The sequence below is a fragment of the Arvicola amphibius genome, chromosome 12 (genome assembly GCF_903992535.2).
Source record: "Arvicola amphibius chromosome 12, mArvAmp1.2, whole genome shotgun sequence".
NCBI lineage: Eukaryota > Metazoa > Chordata > Mammalia > Rodentia > Cricetidae > Arvicola > Arvicola amphibius.
Window position 1 is genome coordinate 46379998 of NC_052058.2, and position 13426 is coordinate 46393423.

Genomic DNA, 13426 nt, shown 5'->3' on the forward strand with positions numbered 1-13426 from the left:
TTCTAACTGAGAAAAGTGTGAAACTCTCCACTGAAGCCAGGAATGAGACAAGGATGTCCAGTATCAACACTCCTTTTCATGAATGCACATCCATCTGATCTGAAGCACTAGCTGGAACAATAAGGCAAGAGAAGGAAATTAAAGGGATACAAACAGGGAAAGAAGTCAAACTCCCTATCTGCAGACAACATGATACTATGCATTACAGATACCCAAATTCTACCAGTAGAAACAATAAACAAAAACAGCAATGTGTCAGAAAACAGAATCAGCTTGTGCAGCTCACTGGCCTTTCTACATACCAACAACAAACACACAGAGGAGATCATGGGTACACTCTTATCCACAATAGTCTCAAAGAAAATAAAATATCTGAAATAAACCTGACCAAGGAGGTGAAGAACCCTCTGCAATAAAAACTTTAAACCTCTATAGAAAGAGATAAAGAGAAAATGGAAAGACACAAGAAATGGGAAGATATCCCAAGCTCATGGATTGGTAGATTTTAACACTGTGAAAATGCCATTCTACTGAAAGCTATTTACAGACTCAACGGATTACAATCAAATTCTCTTCTCATTCTTCACAGAAACAGAACCCGGATAATCAACACTACCCAGCAAAAAGAACAATACTGGTGGGACTACAATTCCACATCTTAATGAACACACATTACAGAGCCACAGCAATAAAACAGGCATGCACACCGACCAAACAAAATCAGATACCTAAGCAGGCACACATGTAATTTCAGCCACTGAATATTTGACCAAGATGCCAGAAACACATGCTTAAGAAAAGACAGCATCTTTAGCAAATAATCGAACCTAAGACCTGTCCTGTAAGAGGGAAACCAAGACTAGCACTAGAATGCTGGCTAACTCCTCAGTGCCAGTGAAGCCATGAATATTGGAGGAGAATCTGCAACTACCACTAAATTAAATAATCTCTAACAACGGTCCAAACATCTGTCCTTATGCCTTAAGATTAAGAGTAGTCTTCACCTTTCATCTTTGGAACTTCTGCTTGCATTAGACCCCTATAAGAAAACCACAACCAATCAAAATGCAGAGTTGTGGAGCCCAGTTCCAATAAAAAAAAAAAAAAAAAAAAACCAGCCACAAAATACTTCTGCATCTAAGCCTCAGGGACAGCAGGGCTGGGGGAGAGTTTAAGATCCAGAAGAGCCGGGAGTTTGCTGTGAGCTGTGCCTCCTACTAATGTCAGAAGGTACAGCATGAGCTGGACAAGGATGACACCAATGGACAGGCCAAAGCAGACGAAGTAAAGCCCACAAGGCCTCGACCTTACAGAAGGAACTACAGGCAACCGCGGAATGCTGGAAGGGTTATCAATACCAAAAGGTTAGCCCTGAAAACATACATACAAGTCACATTAAATGGAGCAAGGAGGTTATATTTAGGAATATGTACATATATATATATATATACACATATATGTATATGTGTATATATATATATGAATACCTAACACATTAATGAAAAAATAAGCCACAAATTTGAAAGAGGAAAAGAGAGATATAAGGGAAGGTTTGAAGGGAAGAAAGGGAAAAAAAGAAAAGTTCTAATTAAGCAAGGCCTCTGAGCCAGGTGGTGGTGGTGCACACCTTCAAGCCCAGTATTCCAGGAGGCTGAGGCAGGCAGATGTCTATGAGTTTCAGGCCAGACTAATCTACTGAGCGAGTTCCAGGAAAGCCAGGGCTGCACACACAAAAGAACAGACTTCTGTGATGACCATGTGTAACTTATATAATTACAGTGATATTTTCCACTGTAATATGACTTTTTATAAAGTTCTAAAAAGAACAGGGTAACTTAAATGGTGAGCTACTAGAAATAAAATAAAAATTTCTAGCAAGTGAAAAGGTAATTTTCTAAATTCCCTCATTAGGCACAAAACCCCAGATTAGCTCTCCATATAACAAAATCACATAAATAGCATTCTCATTTCTCTCTCTGATCATTTTTCAATGCAGTACGGATGGATGACTTATTCTGTTGCCTACATTTAATCTTTTTCTGCCCAGGAAATGGGGTCTGGGAAGCATTTGAGGAAGGAGTCTAACTACGTACAAACTAAAGGCTTCCCCACGAAAAGTACATGCAAATCTGTACAAAGAGAAAAGAGTAAACACCCTGGGCTTCCCTCTGCATGTCAGAGAGAAAAGAGACTGCTAAAGGCGGGAGAAACATCACTTCCCACTTCTGACTTTTCTCCTTCACCCGAGGAAGCATAGACCTTACGCTCACTTGCTGCACTCTGGCCAGAACCTAGGTCGCTGGTTTCCTCACATGGCCTACATCTCATCAGTTCAAACCGGCATTCCACTTTCTGCTGCTCCTTGACAGCTTCTCAGAAGCACTGAACGGAAGGCAGTGTTTCCATTACTAACAACAAGCACAATGTCACTTAATGCTCCCAACTAGCAGGTATAATCATATCTATTTATATGTCTATAAATATCATATATAAACATATATGTAGTCAATGGAAACATAGTAAAACAATAAAACTTTCTTTGAATCATTCCCCTGCTAGAGCTGAAATTTGAACACAGATTTAAAGATTGTTTTGGAAAATATGCTATATGGTGTGTCTTTTTTCTACAGCATCTAATAACTGCACAATATCCCTGAACACACTTTCAAGACAAGGATTCAGCACTGTGCTTCTCAAACATCACATATACTGATCTCTGGGAAGTCCGTATGGAAATGAGCAAAATAAAGACAAGGCAGTCATGAGTGTTTCCTAAGGCCAAGCACTTTCAAAGTTAGAGGACTATCCTTTAGCCCAAAGTGATGACGTTCATCTCCTGATGGTGAGCCCAAATACGAACGATGGCAACTATGCCGGGGGTTCTCCACATATCTCCGAAACGTCCTTGTTTAAGACATAAAACCTAACAGTCACTGGTTATACTCTACGTTTTCTACTCAAGCACCAAAACAAAGAACCCTTCAGTTCTCATTCGAGCCCAAGATTACAGAAAACACTCATAAAGCCTAGGTCAGAAGCAGCCTCCGACTTGAAGTTTTATTCTTGTTGATAATGACCGCTACTAACTCCATCATATGCAAGAGAAAAAGCCCGAAAGACTTGCAGACTCTTCATTACAAAGAGGAGTAAGAATGTTGAACCTGCCGGGTGGTGGTGGCACACGCCTTTAATCCCAGCACTCGGGAGGCAGAGGCAGGAGGATCTCTGAGTTCGAGGCCAGCCTGGTCTACAAGAGCTAGTTCCAGGACAGACTCTAGAAACTACAGGGAAACCCTGTCTGGAAAAACAAAAACAAAAACAAAAACAAAAAAAAAAAGTTGAACCTAGTGCACACTGCTCGTGCCCGAATCATTCTTTCATCCCCTTCGCTCATTTATAACACCTGCTGCACAGATGAATAAAAATGTAACCCGCTGCCTTTCTCTCAGAAGAAGAATAACTCCAACTGCTAAGTCTATTAATCGTTTCTTTTTCTCCTTAGAGCTTCAATCAAAATGTACTTTAATAATCACAGGAGCACATTTATTAAAACTACTGCCATAAAGTTTGAATATCAATGTGATTAAAAGCAATCTTGCACCAAGCAGCTGTTAAAGAGTGAAATTTCACTTCTTCAAAATCCTTTAAAAAAGGGGGGGGTCCTTTTAATGGTACAAATCCCAGATGATTATATTTACTATCTGCTACAACCTTGGCTTTCTTTTAATCTCTCTTAAAAGCCAATCATTTCTAATACACACAATTCACACTCCTCAGATGCTCACATGGCTCTGGTGGCCCAGGGAGGCTCATCTGGCTCTATTTTGTCTTGGGTTTTGCTTGTTCGTTTGGCTTTTTAGTGAAGTTTGTATTTATCAACCACATCAGGAAACAAAGTCAGGTTGACCTGTTCACACTTACAATGAACAGGTGCACCTGTGGAATGGTCTCAGCACAGCAGGGTGGCTAAGCAAACAGGCTATAGAGGGCAGGCATGCCCAGGTTTCAAAGTTACATGCTTTGAGATCTTGGGGAATTGCCTCATAGTTCTGAAACTTTTCTCATCTGTGAAACGGAGACACAGTGGTGGATGACACATTACAGTGGGGACTGTACCATTAAAGACTCCAAACTTGGCCTGTTCCCATGTACATGGAAACACTGTGATATGGAAGGAAGGATGTTCATATGAAAAAGAAGTGTGGGGGGTCTAATATCAACAAAGAAACAAAGAACAGTGATGTGTACATATGAAAACATTGCAATACAGTCCATTATTTAGTATGCTAACTTTAAAAAATGTACTGGAAAGAGCAAAGAAAATAGTAAACTGTAGAAATGCAAAACTAGGAGCCTACATCACATGCAGGTCATATGCTACAGTGATACGTACGTACACTCCTCATTCCTTCCCCCCCAGGACAGTTTTTAAGAACCTGTGAGAAATGAATGAAGAGCTGTTCTCAGCAGGTGGCTATGCACAGCTCCTATCAACCAGATCCCCAGAGGCTTGGGAATTCAGCACGGCCCATGCCAGGTGTTATGCATTTTAGCAAACACAAACTCATAACGATGGGGGATCTACAAGTGCACAGTCTACCTTTCTTAATCTAAACATACTTTCATTTTCAAATAAAGCCTCTCTATAATTCCCAAGACCTCATACAAAACTCTAGCTTCTCTAAGTCAGCTAAGGAGTAGAGGTTCTGAAGAGTGTGGTGAGGGCATCTCACAGAACTTCCAGCCTCTGTTTTCGGAACACTTATGGGCTATTAATGCAACTTAGCAGAATCTAAGCATCGCTGTCATGACCCAGTGAAACCAGAATACTAGAAGTTCCGCTGCTCTGTATGTGAACTGATCTAGGAAGTAATGCCTCAGAAAGCAAAGATAAACGGAAAGGTGGACAAGAGTTTGGAATGGGCAAGTGTTTAAATGGCTTCCTTAAATCACTTGTGTGATATGTTTATTAGTGAGTTAATCAAAATAAAGTGATTTGAAAAAATAAAAATAAGTTAATCAATTTTAAAGTAGACAAGACATGGCTGGGCATGATGGCACACACCTTTAATCCTAGCACTTGGGATGCAAAGGCAGCAGAATTTCTGAGTTCAAAGACATCTTGATGTACGTCCTTCTGGGCCAGTCAAGGATATAGAAAGAGACTCTGCCTTAAAAAATTGTTTTAATTTAAAAAAGACAAGAAACCTTCTCAAGCACAGCCTTTTTCTTTTCTATGTATTTCCTTCTAACTCAGACTCCTCCAACAGTAAATAAGCTTTTAACTCAGCAACATGGCTTCTCCCCTTCAACACAGAATGTCTAGGAAATATGTCAACCACGTTCAGTGGAAGGGGTTCCCATTATCAACCATGGAACTTAAAGGACAGGCCAGTCAGCTTCTCCTGTGATAGCCAGACAATAAAGGGTTGAGATCCTAAGTTGTGTGGCCTTGCTGCATCCACTGTGTGGAGACAGCAGCCACAGATATAAATAACTGAGTGCCTGTTGCCATGTCCCAACACAATTTTCCTTAGGGACATTGGCGTGGGAAGTCCTTCTATGTGCTGCTTTTATTGGTTAATGAATAAATCTGTTCCGGCCAGTGGTTTAGCAGATTAGGGCAAGGTGGGAGTTCCAAGCAGATAGAGGAGGAGAGAGGAGGTGGAGACAGAAGTCATGTAGGCTCTCCGGAGACAGACACTGGATGGAAACTTGCCAGTAAGCCATAGCCACATGGCAATACACAGATTAATAGAAATGGGTTAATTAAGATATAAAACTAAGACAGAAATACACTTAAGCTATTGGCCAAACAGTATTGCAAATAATCGACTTTCTGTGTGTTTATTGTGGGACTGAACAGGACGGAAACCTTCGCCAAAAGGACACTGATACATGAATTTCACATAATTGTCACACGTTATGATGCCATCTTTGAGTTTTTTTTTTCAACTGTTTGGCAACATAAAAAGCCATGGGCAGTATCTGACCTCAGACTGTAGTTTGACTATAATATCTATGGTGCTTAGAGGCAGAAGGAGGCCTGGTGGAGTAGTCCTGTCTGGATCACCTCAATTTCCTTTTGCCATGGCTGAGTGCATACCCTACAGCTACAGAGTGCACACGGATGCTGTCTGTCAGGCAGGTAGCTGACAATGCAGCCCAGAGGCTCATCTGCAGAGAGCCCACCCTCTACAGATCCTATAAGCAGGCCACCCAAGCACGCCTCTACATTTACATTTACATACAAGTCCCCAGATGTTCCAAAGGCAAAGAATGCTTCAATGATACCGTTCAAATCTCCCCTTCACATGTAAACAGACCATAAGGACTGTCACCTACAGAACACGTGAGTTTACAGAACACACGAGCGAGTTCACAGAAACGACAACCCTGAATGCCTTAAAACAAAAGCATGACATACGTAACGGCTCCATTTTATAGATCACAAGGTGAAGCCCAAGCAGTCGGACAAAAGACGAGGTGCTATGGCGACTGATGCGCTTGAGAATAATTCACCGTGGGACAGAGGTGAGTGAGGCAAGATGGGCCATGACTCATTCGTCACTGCAGTCCTGTGATGGCTCCAGGAAGGCTCATCAAAATGGCTTCAAAGTCATACATTAAAAACAAAACAAAACAAAAACAAAAACAAAACTTGGGTGTGGGAACCAGATATGAGAATTCCCCAAAGAAAGATAAAGTATTTGAGGAAAAGGATTTTATGGTTACAATGTAATATCTTTAAGACCATTGCAGGCCAGGCGGTGGTGGCGCACACCTTTAATCCCAGCACTTGGGAGGCAGAGACAGGCGGATCTCTGTGAGTTCGGGCCAGCCTGGTCTACAAGAGCTAGTTCCAGGACAGGCTCCAAAAGCTACAGTGAAACCCTGTCTCAAAAAACAAAACAAAACAAAAACCCCAAACCAAAACAACAACAACAAAAAAAAACTATTGCAAACGAACACCTCTCTCTTCTCAGTTAACTAACCACAAACCATTTTTCCACACTAGCAAAGGAAAAGGGTGTGTGCTGGACACTTTTTGTCAACTTGACACAAGCTAAAGTTAAGTTATCTGAGAGGAGGGAACCTCAATTAAGAAAATGCCTCTATAAGACCAGGCTGTAGGCCTATAGGACATTTCTTAATTAGCAATCCATGGTGGAGAGTACAGCCCATTGTGAAACCTTAGCTCACCAAAATCCACTGTGCCATCAACTAATACTGTAAGTTATAGAAAAAGGCAGTATGAAGTCAGGATGCAGATGCAGATGACAACAGGCTGATCTCTGAAAGACGATGGACACAGCATCCTAACATCCTCACAGCATCCTAACATCCTTCCCTGTGCTAGAAGGAAGACCACGCACGGCACACTAACTCAGGAATAATGCTATTTCCACCTAACTTCAGTGCTCCAAGCTTCTTCCACAGTATCAATTTTTGGGCAGTTATACTGCACGCACGAACTGACTAAAGCAAGTTACAAGAGAAAAGAGAAGAAACACAGGAACATCTAAGGCTGCGGTTTTGAGCTTTCACACTGAGAATCCAGAAGAGGCCACGGCCCTCCAAAAGGGCAGAAACACACATTGCTTTGCATATATTTTCGGGAGAACTTGGATCCCAGGAAGCCCACTCAGGGTCCTAAGTGGAAAAGATGACAGCATCTAGATAAAAGGCAAACTGCAAAGTCAGTACTAACATTACAAGAACTGAACGGGACAATTCACCCTCTACAATAACCTTGGGAACAGGTTTATCACCTCCTTTCCCAAACAGGAAAAGCTGTTTCCAGAGATGAAACAGCTCCTTTCACACCCTCTGTTTGCAAACTGCCTGCCTCCTAATCACAAACTGAAGAATCAAGGAATTGCTTACGGATCCTAAGATCTTCCATAATGGAGTTTCTCATTCTTAGTGTTTCATTAATATGACCAATGCATCTACATATTTCTTGTCAATTTAACTTCACTGACAAAGGAACTTATACAGATTTAATTCTGTAATATCATTTGCTTGTAGGACGTATTAACGTAAGACAATGGTAAAAGTTCTGACAATGTCAAGAGAAGATAGGTCTAGTCCACTGTGGGATTCATCTTTCTTCTTCTTTGTTCTGGTTTTGTTCTGAAGGGTTGCATTGGCAGTGTCTGGACGCATCATATATGTATGAGGGGAAAAGAAACTAACCTCAGAAAAGAAGCTAACCTCTGGAGCCATCCACCTTGGTTTTTTGTTTGTTTTTGGATTTTTAAGACAGGGTTTCTCTGTGTTGCCCTTCCTGGCTATCCTGGAACTCACTCTGTAGACCAGGCTGGCCTTGAATTCAAGAGAACCGCCTGCCTCTGCTTTCCCAGTGCTGGGATTAAAGGCGTGTGCTGCCACCGACTAGCTCACCTTGTTTTTATGAAACAAGCTTTCTCACTAACCTGGAGCACATCAAGTGGACTAGACTGGCTGGACAGGAAGCCCCAGGGATACACGTCTATCTCCCTCCCCGCTCCAGCAGTGGGATTAAAAGCAAGCACCAACAGGCAGGCTTTTGGTGGGGAGTGGGTGGGAAATGTGGGTTAGAGGAATCAAATGCAGGTCTGCGGCCTTACACAGTAAGCTCTTTACCAAAAGAACTAGTTCCCTTTTTTAAAGTCAAGGTAGCCTTGACTTTAATCTTTCATTAAGTTTGGACTTTTCCGTCACAAATAAACTGCCTGAATTAAACTTCAGTCTTTTCTTTACTCAGAATATGCAAGCATAAGTTCCAGCAAACCTGACAGCTAAAGCATCTTTCAAAAGGAGAGAAAAAAGAGATGTAAACCAAATAGTGTACACCTTTAATCCCAATATGCTCGATCTCTGGAGGCAGAGGCTGGGGGATCTCTGTAAGATTCAGGCCAGCTGGAGTTCCAGTGAGTTCCAGGACAGACAGAGGTGCACAGGGAAACCCTACCATAGGGAAACCCTGCCAAGAACAAACAAATAACAACAAAACCACCCAAACTAACCTCTAACAAACGCTAATAGACTGATATTACAACCAGGTTCATGACCCCCTTTGGTACATAGGAGATTTTAGAACTTCATGAAAAATCTGATGACTATATTCCCATTAGAAGAAATAGATGCAACAGAACAAAACTGGGTTCAGCCACTAAATTTTGTTGAGCCTCAGAGATCAAGGAATTCAGAGAAAGACATCCATCCTGTATAATAGGGGATCACCTACAATTGGCATCCCGTGTTAGAGACCATAGAAGCCATTTAAGGGAAATACATCCACACCAAGCATAAAAATTACAAGCAAGGGTGATTAGGTCCTTAAAGCTCTACTCCACCGCTTCCTACGAGGGTTATACCACCTAGTGATTTTAATTTTTCAAGCCCAGGCAGACTGCCAAGCCAACACTAAAACCGGACTAACAACTGATTTTTCCTATTGCGACATCACCACTCAGTCCTATGCTTTCCCTCTGCCCTCAAACGGCAGTCCTCGCTGGAAAGCTGGAAACTGGCTAAAGCGCTGTGCTCTATGATCCCTTCCACCGGGAAGTGCTCCGAGGCCTGCCACCAGGGCCACTCTTCTTGGCAATACTAACGGACCAGAGCCAGCCAAAAAAGCGAAAGCAGGGAAAAGGAAGGAAAGGTAAGAGCTAAAACCTGCAGCAACTGTCAGCCAGTTCTGCATTTAAAAAGCCTGCTGCCAAAGTTCTACTTCTTGGGCCCTGAACAAAAACTCTGCCAAAATAAACGGCTACAGGTGAGAAATCAAATTGCATGGGCATATGTAAACTCAGTATCCCAAACTTGTCTCGAGGCCATGACCTTTCTCACCACCAAGTGCCCAGGTAAGCAGAAGGATTCATAGAAAAGGGTCCTCTCAAGGTCAGATCTAATCCAGCTTCCTAACCTGACTTTCACTGCCAGCATACCTTCAGCAGTCTAAAGTAGCTTTCTACCAAAGTGCTTAAGACAGCAGACAATTCTGTATTTCTGTCCCCTTACCTGGCAGAGCCAATCACCACACACATTCCTACGGAGTGCGTTCTTGGGTTAGATGATCTTTTGACAGCACCCCTAACTTTCCACTGTAAACCCCACAGCAAACAAGAAAATCCTTTTATAGTCAGGAGACAGAGGCAGGCAGACCTCTGAGTTTGAGGCCATCCTGGTCTTTTAAAAAAAGCACATACCAGGACAGCCATGGCTAAACCAAAATAAAGTAATAATAATGTTCAAAATATACCCTCTTTGCCTTAAAATGCCCAGGGTTGGTCAAGGTTTCTTCTTAAACATGTGTGGAACTACTTTTCAGGGCTGAGAACTCCTTAGTCCAGAGGTGTTTTCCATAACTAGGTCTGAACTAAAGGGATCTGGGTTAAACTCCCTGCAGGTTTCCTATGCCCATCACTTTGAATTGCTGTTCTGGTTGCACCCAGGTTTCCAGAGGGGATCCACTTCGCTGCCCATTACAGAGAGCCCCTAGAAACCAGGCTTTCCCAAATGCTCTGCCCACCCGCTTCCCTCTTCAGCAGCATCCTTAGTGTGACAAGCAGGGAAGGTGGGCTGAAGCAACAAGCAAAGTTCCTCGGGGTTGGGTACAAACTCCACCGGGGGACGGGGAAGGGGGCTGGACTCACCTTCCCGACAGAGCCCCATGACTTCGCGGTGTTTCCCAAACTCCTTGAAACTTTCATCCAATTCGGTCCCTAGGAGATATACACACACAGGAGGGGAGAGGCAGGTCAGTGGCCAGGAGTGTGACGCACGCTCACGCACGCACAGGGTAGGTGTGGGCACCTCCGCGTTCCACACCCAGTGAAAGATAGCATCTCTGACCCCCGAGGGGGCGGGTCACAGGACAAGGCGCGGGGGAGGGGAGCAGGGCCGGAGGGGGAAAGGCGGGGGGCGTGGGGAGCGGGGAGGCGTGGACACTCACCATCCTTCCCAGGAAGTTTGGAGGCTTCCACCCACAGATTCCACGGCTGTCCCAGCATCGCTTCGGGACTGGGCACGGGCCTGCGCTCCCCCAGCGTCGCCATGACGGCGGCCGAGGTACTGGCTGCCCCGGGGCCGCCGTCCTCCGGCCGTGGGCGCCGCGGCGGCGGGTGCTGCCGCTGGGGCTGCAGAGGCTGTGGCTGCTGCTGCTGCCGGGCGGCCGCTGCTCCGCCCGCCGCGCGGCGCGGCTCCCCCCTGACGTCATCCGCGGCCCGCTCCGACATTCTTTCCGCTCCTACAATGTAACAAAAAAAGGGGGAAAAGAGTGGCGCGGGGGCCGCTTTTAAGGAGGCGCCGCGGAGTTCCGGCGGCGTGCGCGGCCCGTAGGCCGGTGCCGCTGACAGCCCCCGGGCCCCGCCGCCGCCCCCATCCGGGCGCAAAGTCCGCGGCGCAGCTGGCTTTCGCTTTCGCCTCCCTCCCGCGGCCCTCGCCGGGCGCCGGCTGCGGCCGCCACTGCGGCGCTGGCTGCTCTGTCCGGGCCGCCTCGGGAGGCCGGCGCCCGGAGACACTCCGCCGCGGCCTCGGGCCCGCCCGCCCGCGCCCCGGCTCGCCGCTGCCTACCCCGCGGCCGCTCGCATCCCGGCCCGGCCGGCAGCCCCGCTCCTTCCTTCCGTCCGCGCGTCCGTCCGAGCGGCGGCGCCCGGCCGGCTCCCTTAAGCGGAGGCGCCTCCTGTCGCCTCCTCCCCCTCGCCGGTCCCTCCCTCTCGGCTCGCTCCGGCGAAGTTTGCACGTCAAGCCCCCGGAGTGGAGCCAGGGCGAAGTCGGAAACGCAGCCACCTATGGAAGAGCCGGCCGGTCGGCCCCGGCGCAGCGACTCGTGCGTCGCCCAGGCCCTCCCTCCGGAGCCTCGGGCACCGACACTGAGCCCTGAGCTCGCGGGCGGCTGCACAGTAGCTGCTGGAGCATGAATGGGAAGCCGCCACTGTGCGGACGCCGGCACCTCAGGAGCCACCGGCAGGTGTGAAAATGCCGCCCAGGTGTCAGCCCAGGTGTCTGCTAGAGCCCCTACTGCAAGGGAAGCCGCCCGCGTGTACCTCCGTGCCCACAACTGAGGGTCACACTGTGTGTCCTGGGAACTTGAAATTCTTCTCCAGCAAGAAGGGGCCCACGAAATCAGTGTATCACTTTGAGTTGTTAGTCTCTATTTATGGTTGTATCTTCTAGGATCAGATGAGAACCCATGGCTTATGGAATATACGAAAGACAAGTGTGTTTGGTCAGATTTTAATCATTAACTTAGGAACTAGCACATAAATTTAACATCTTCCGCTCAGTATACACATACACAGCTTTTGCTTACGTGATGGGCTGAGGATCAAACAACTAAAGCATTCATAGCCACGGACCACATGGTGCCTATAGTAAATGTTGCTGTTATTGCTGTTATCACAAACAGTGCGACAATTGGAGACACAACTGTGAATGTGATCATCACGTTTCACATCTCAGTAAAGGAGCACACTTCTAACCTGTTCAAAGTCTCTTGCTTACAGGTGCTTTCAAAGCCTTGGTGAGGAGGAGGTGAGCTTTCTGTACTTGGTGTTACTATTGTTTTTTTTCTTTAATCGCCAATGAAGAGAGGTCACCAACTTCTCTGTTGAAGAAATGTGTACCTTACAAACATCTTTAAAATGTTTAAATGAAAGCAAGAGTGACTACGGACCAAGGCATGGTGGCACATGCCTTAAATCCCAGCACTCAGGGATCTCTGAGTTTGAGGCAGCCAGGTCTACAGAGGGAATTCCAGAACTACACAGAGAAATCCTGTCTGGAAAAACAAAACAAAACAAACAAACTAAAAGAAAACCCAACAATTTTAAAGAGTGATTACGGAAATGTTTTCACAATAATATATTAAAGTCAAGACTCAGTGAAAAGATTTTGATTCAGGTGCAGATTTAAAAGCTTGAACTGGGTATAGTAGCATGTATCCAGAGTCCCAGTCACTTAGAGGCTGAGGCAAGAGGAGCAGCCGTGTAATAGTTTTGAACAAGACTGAGAAACACAAGAAGAATTGTCTTAAATAAAGCATAACCACACTTTCTGGTTAGGCACGTTTAGAAATTGATAGAGTGTTTTTTCCTGAATTGCACACAAATTAATCAAAAAGGGAGTTGATGATGTTCTCCACCTACAGACTCAACAAACTGCATGAAAATATACTTTGATACTTTTAAATTGTATCCATACTGAAAATGTATAGATTTTAAAAATTTCCCCACATACAATGTTACGACTGTTTACACAGACTTTACATTTAGTATTACAAGTGATCCAGAGGTGAGCTGATGTGTGCAGTTTATGTGCCTTTTTGTAGAAGGGACATGAGCACTTGTCAATTTCGGTCTCTGGGGGGAGGGTGGTGGTCCTGGAATCTCATGCCAAGGGATAGTTGTAACCAAAACTGATTAAGATAACTGGAAGA

The 13426-nt window shown here is 45.2% G+C and overlaps 1 protein-coding gene across 2 annotated transcripts in view; it reads right to left on the reverse strand.

Moving 5' to 3' along the window:
- Positions 1-11236, reverse strand: part of Atxn7 (ataxin 7) — a 96827-nt gene extending 85591 nt beyond the window's left edge. For both annotated transcript variants that reach the window (XM_038348919.2, XM_038348918.2), the window contains exons 1-2: positions 10943-11236; positions 10644-10712 (exon numbers count right to left, since the gene is read on the reverse strand). In XM_038348919.2, the coding sequence (XP_038204847.1) occupies positions 10644-10712; positions 10943-11225 (352 nt within the window). In that variant the 5' untranslated portion in view covers positions 11226-11236. The remainder of the gene's footprint in view (positions 1-10643; positions 10713-10942) is intronic.
- Between the last annotated feature and the right edge of the window lie 2190 nt (positions 11237-13426).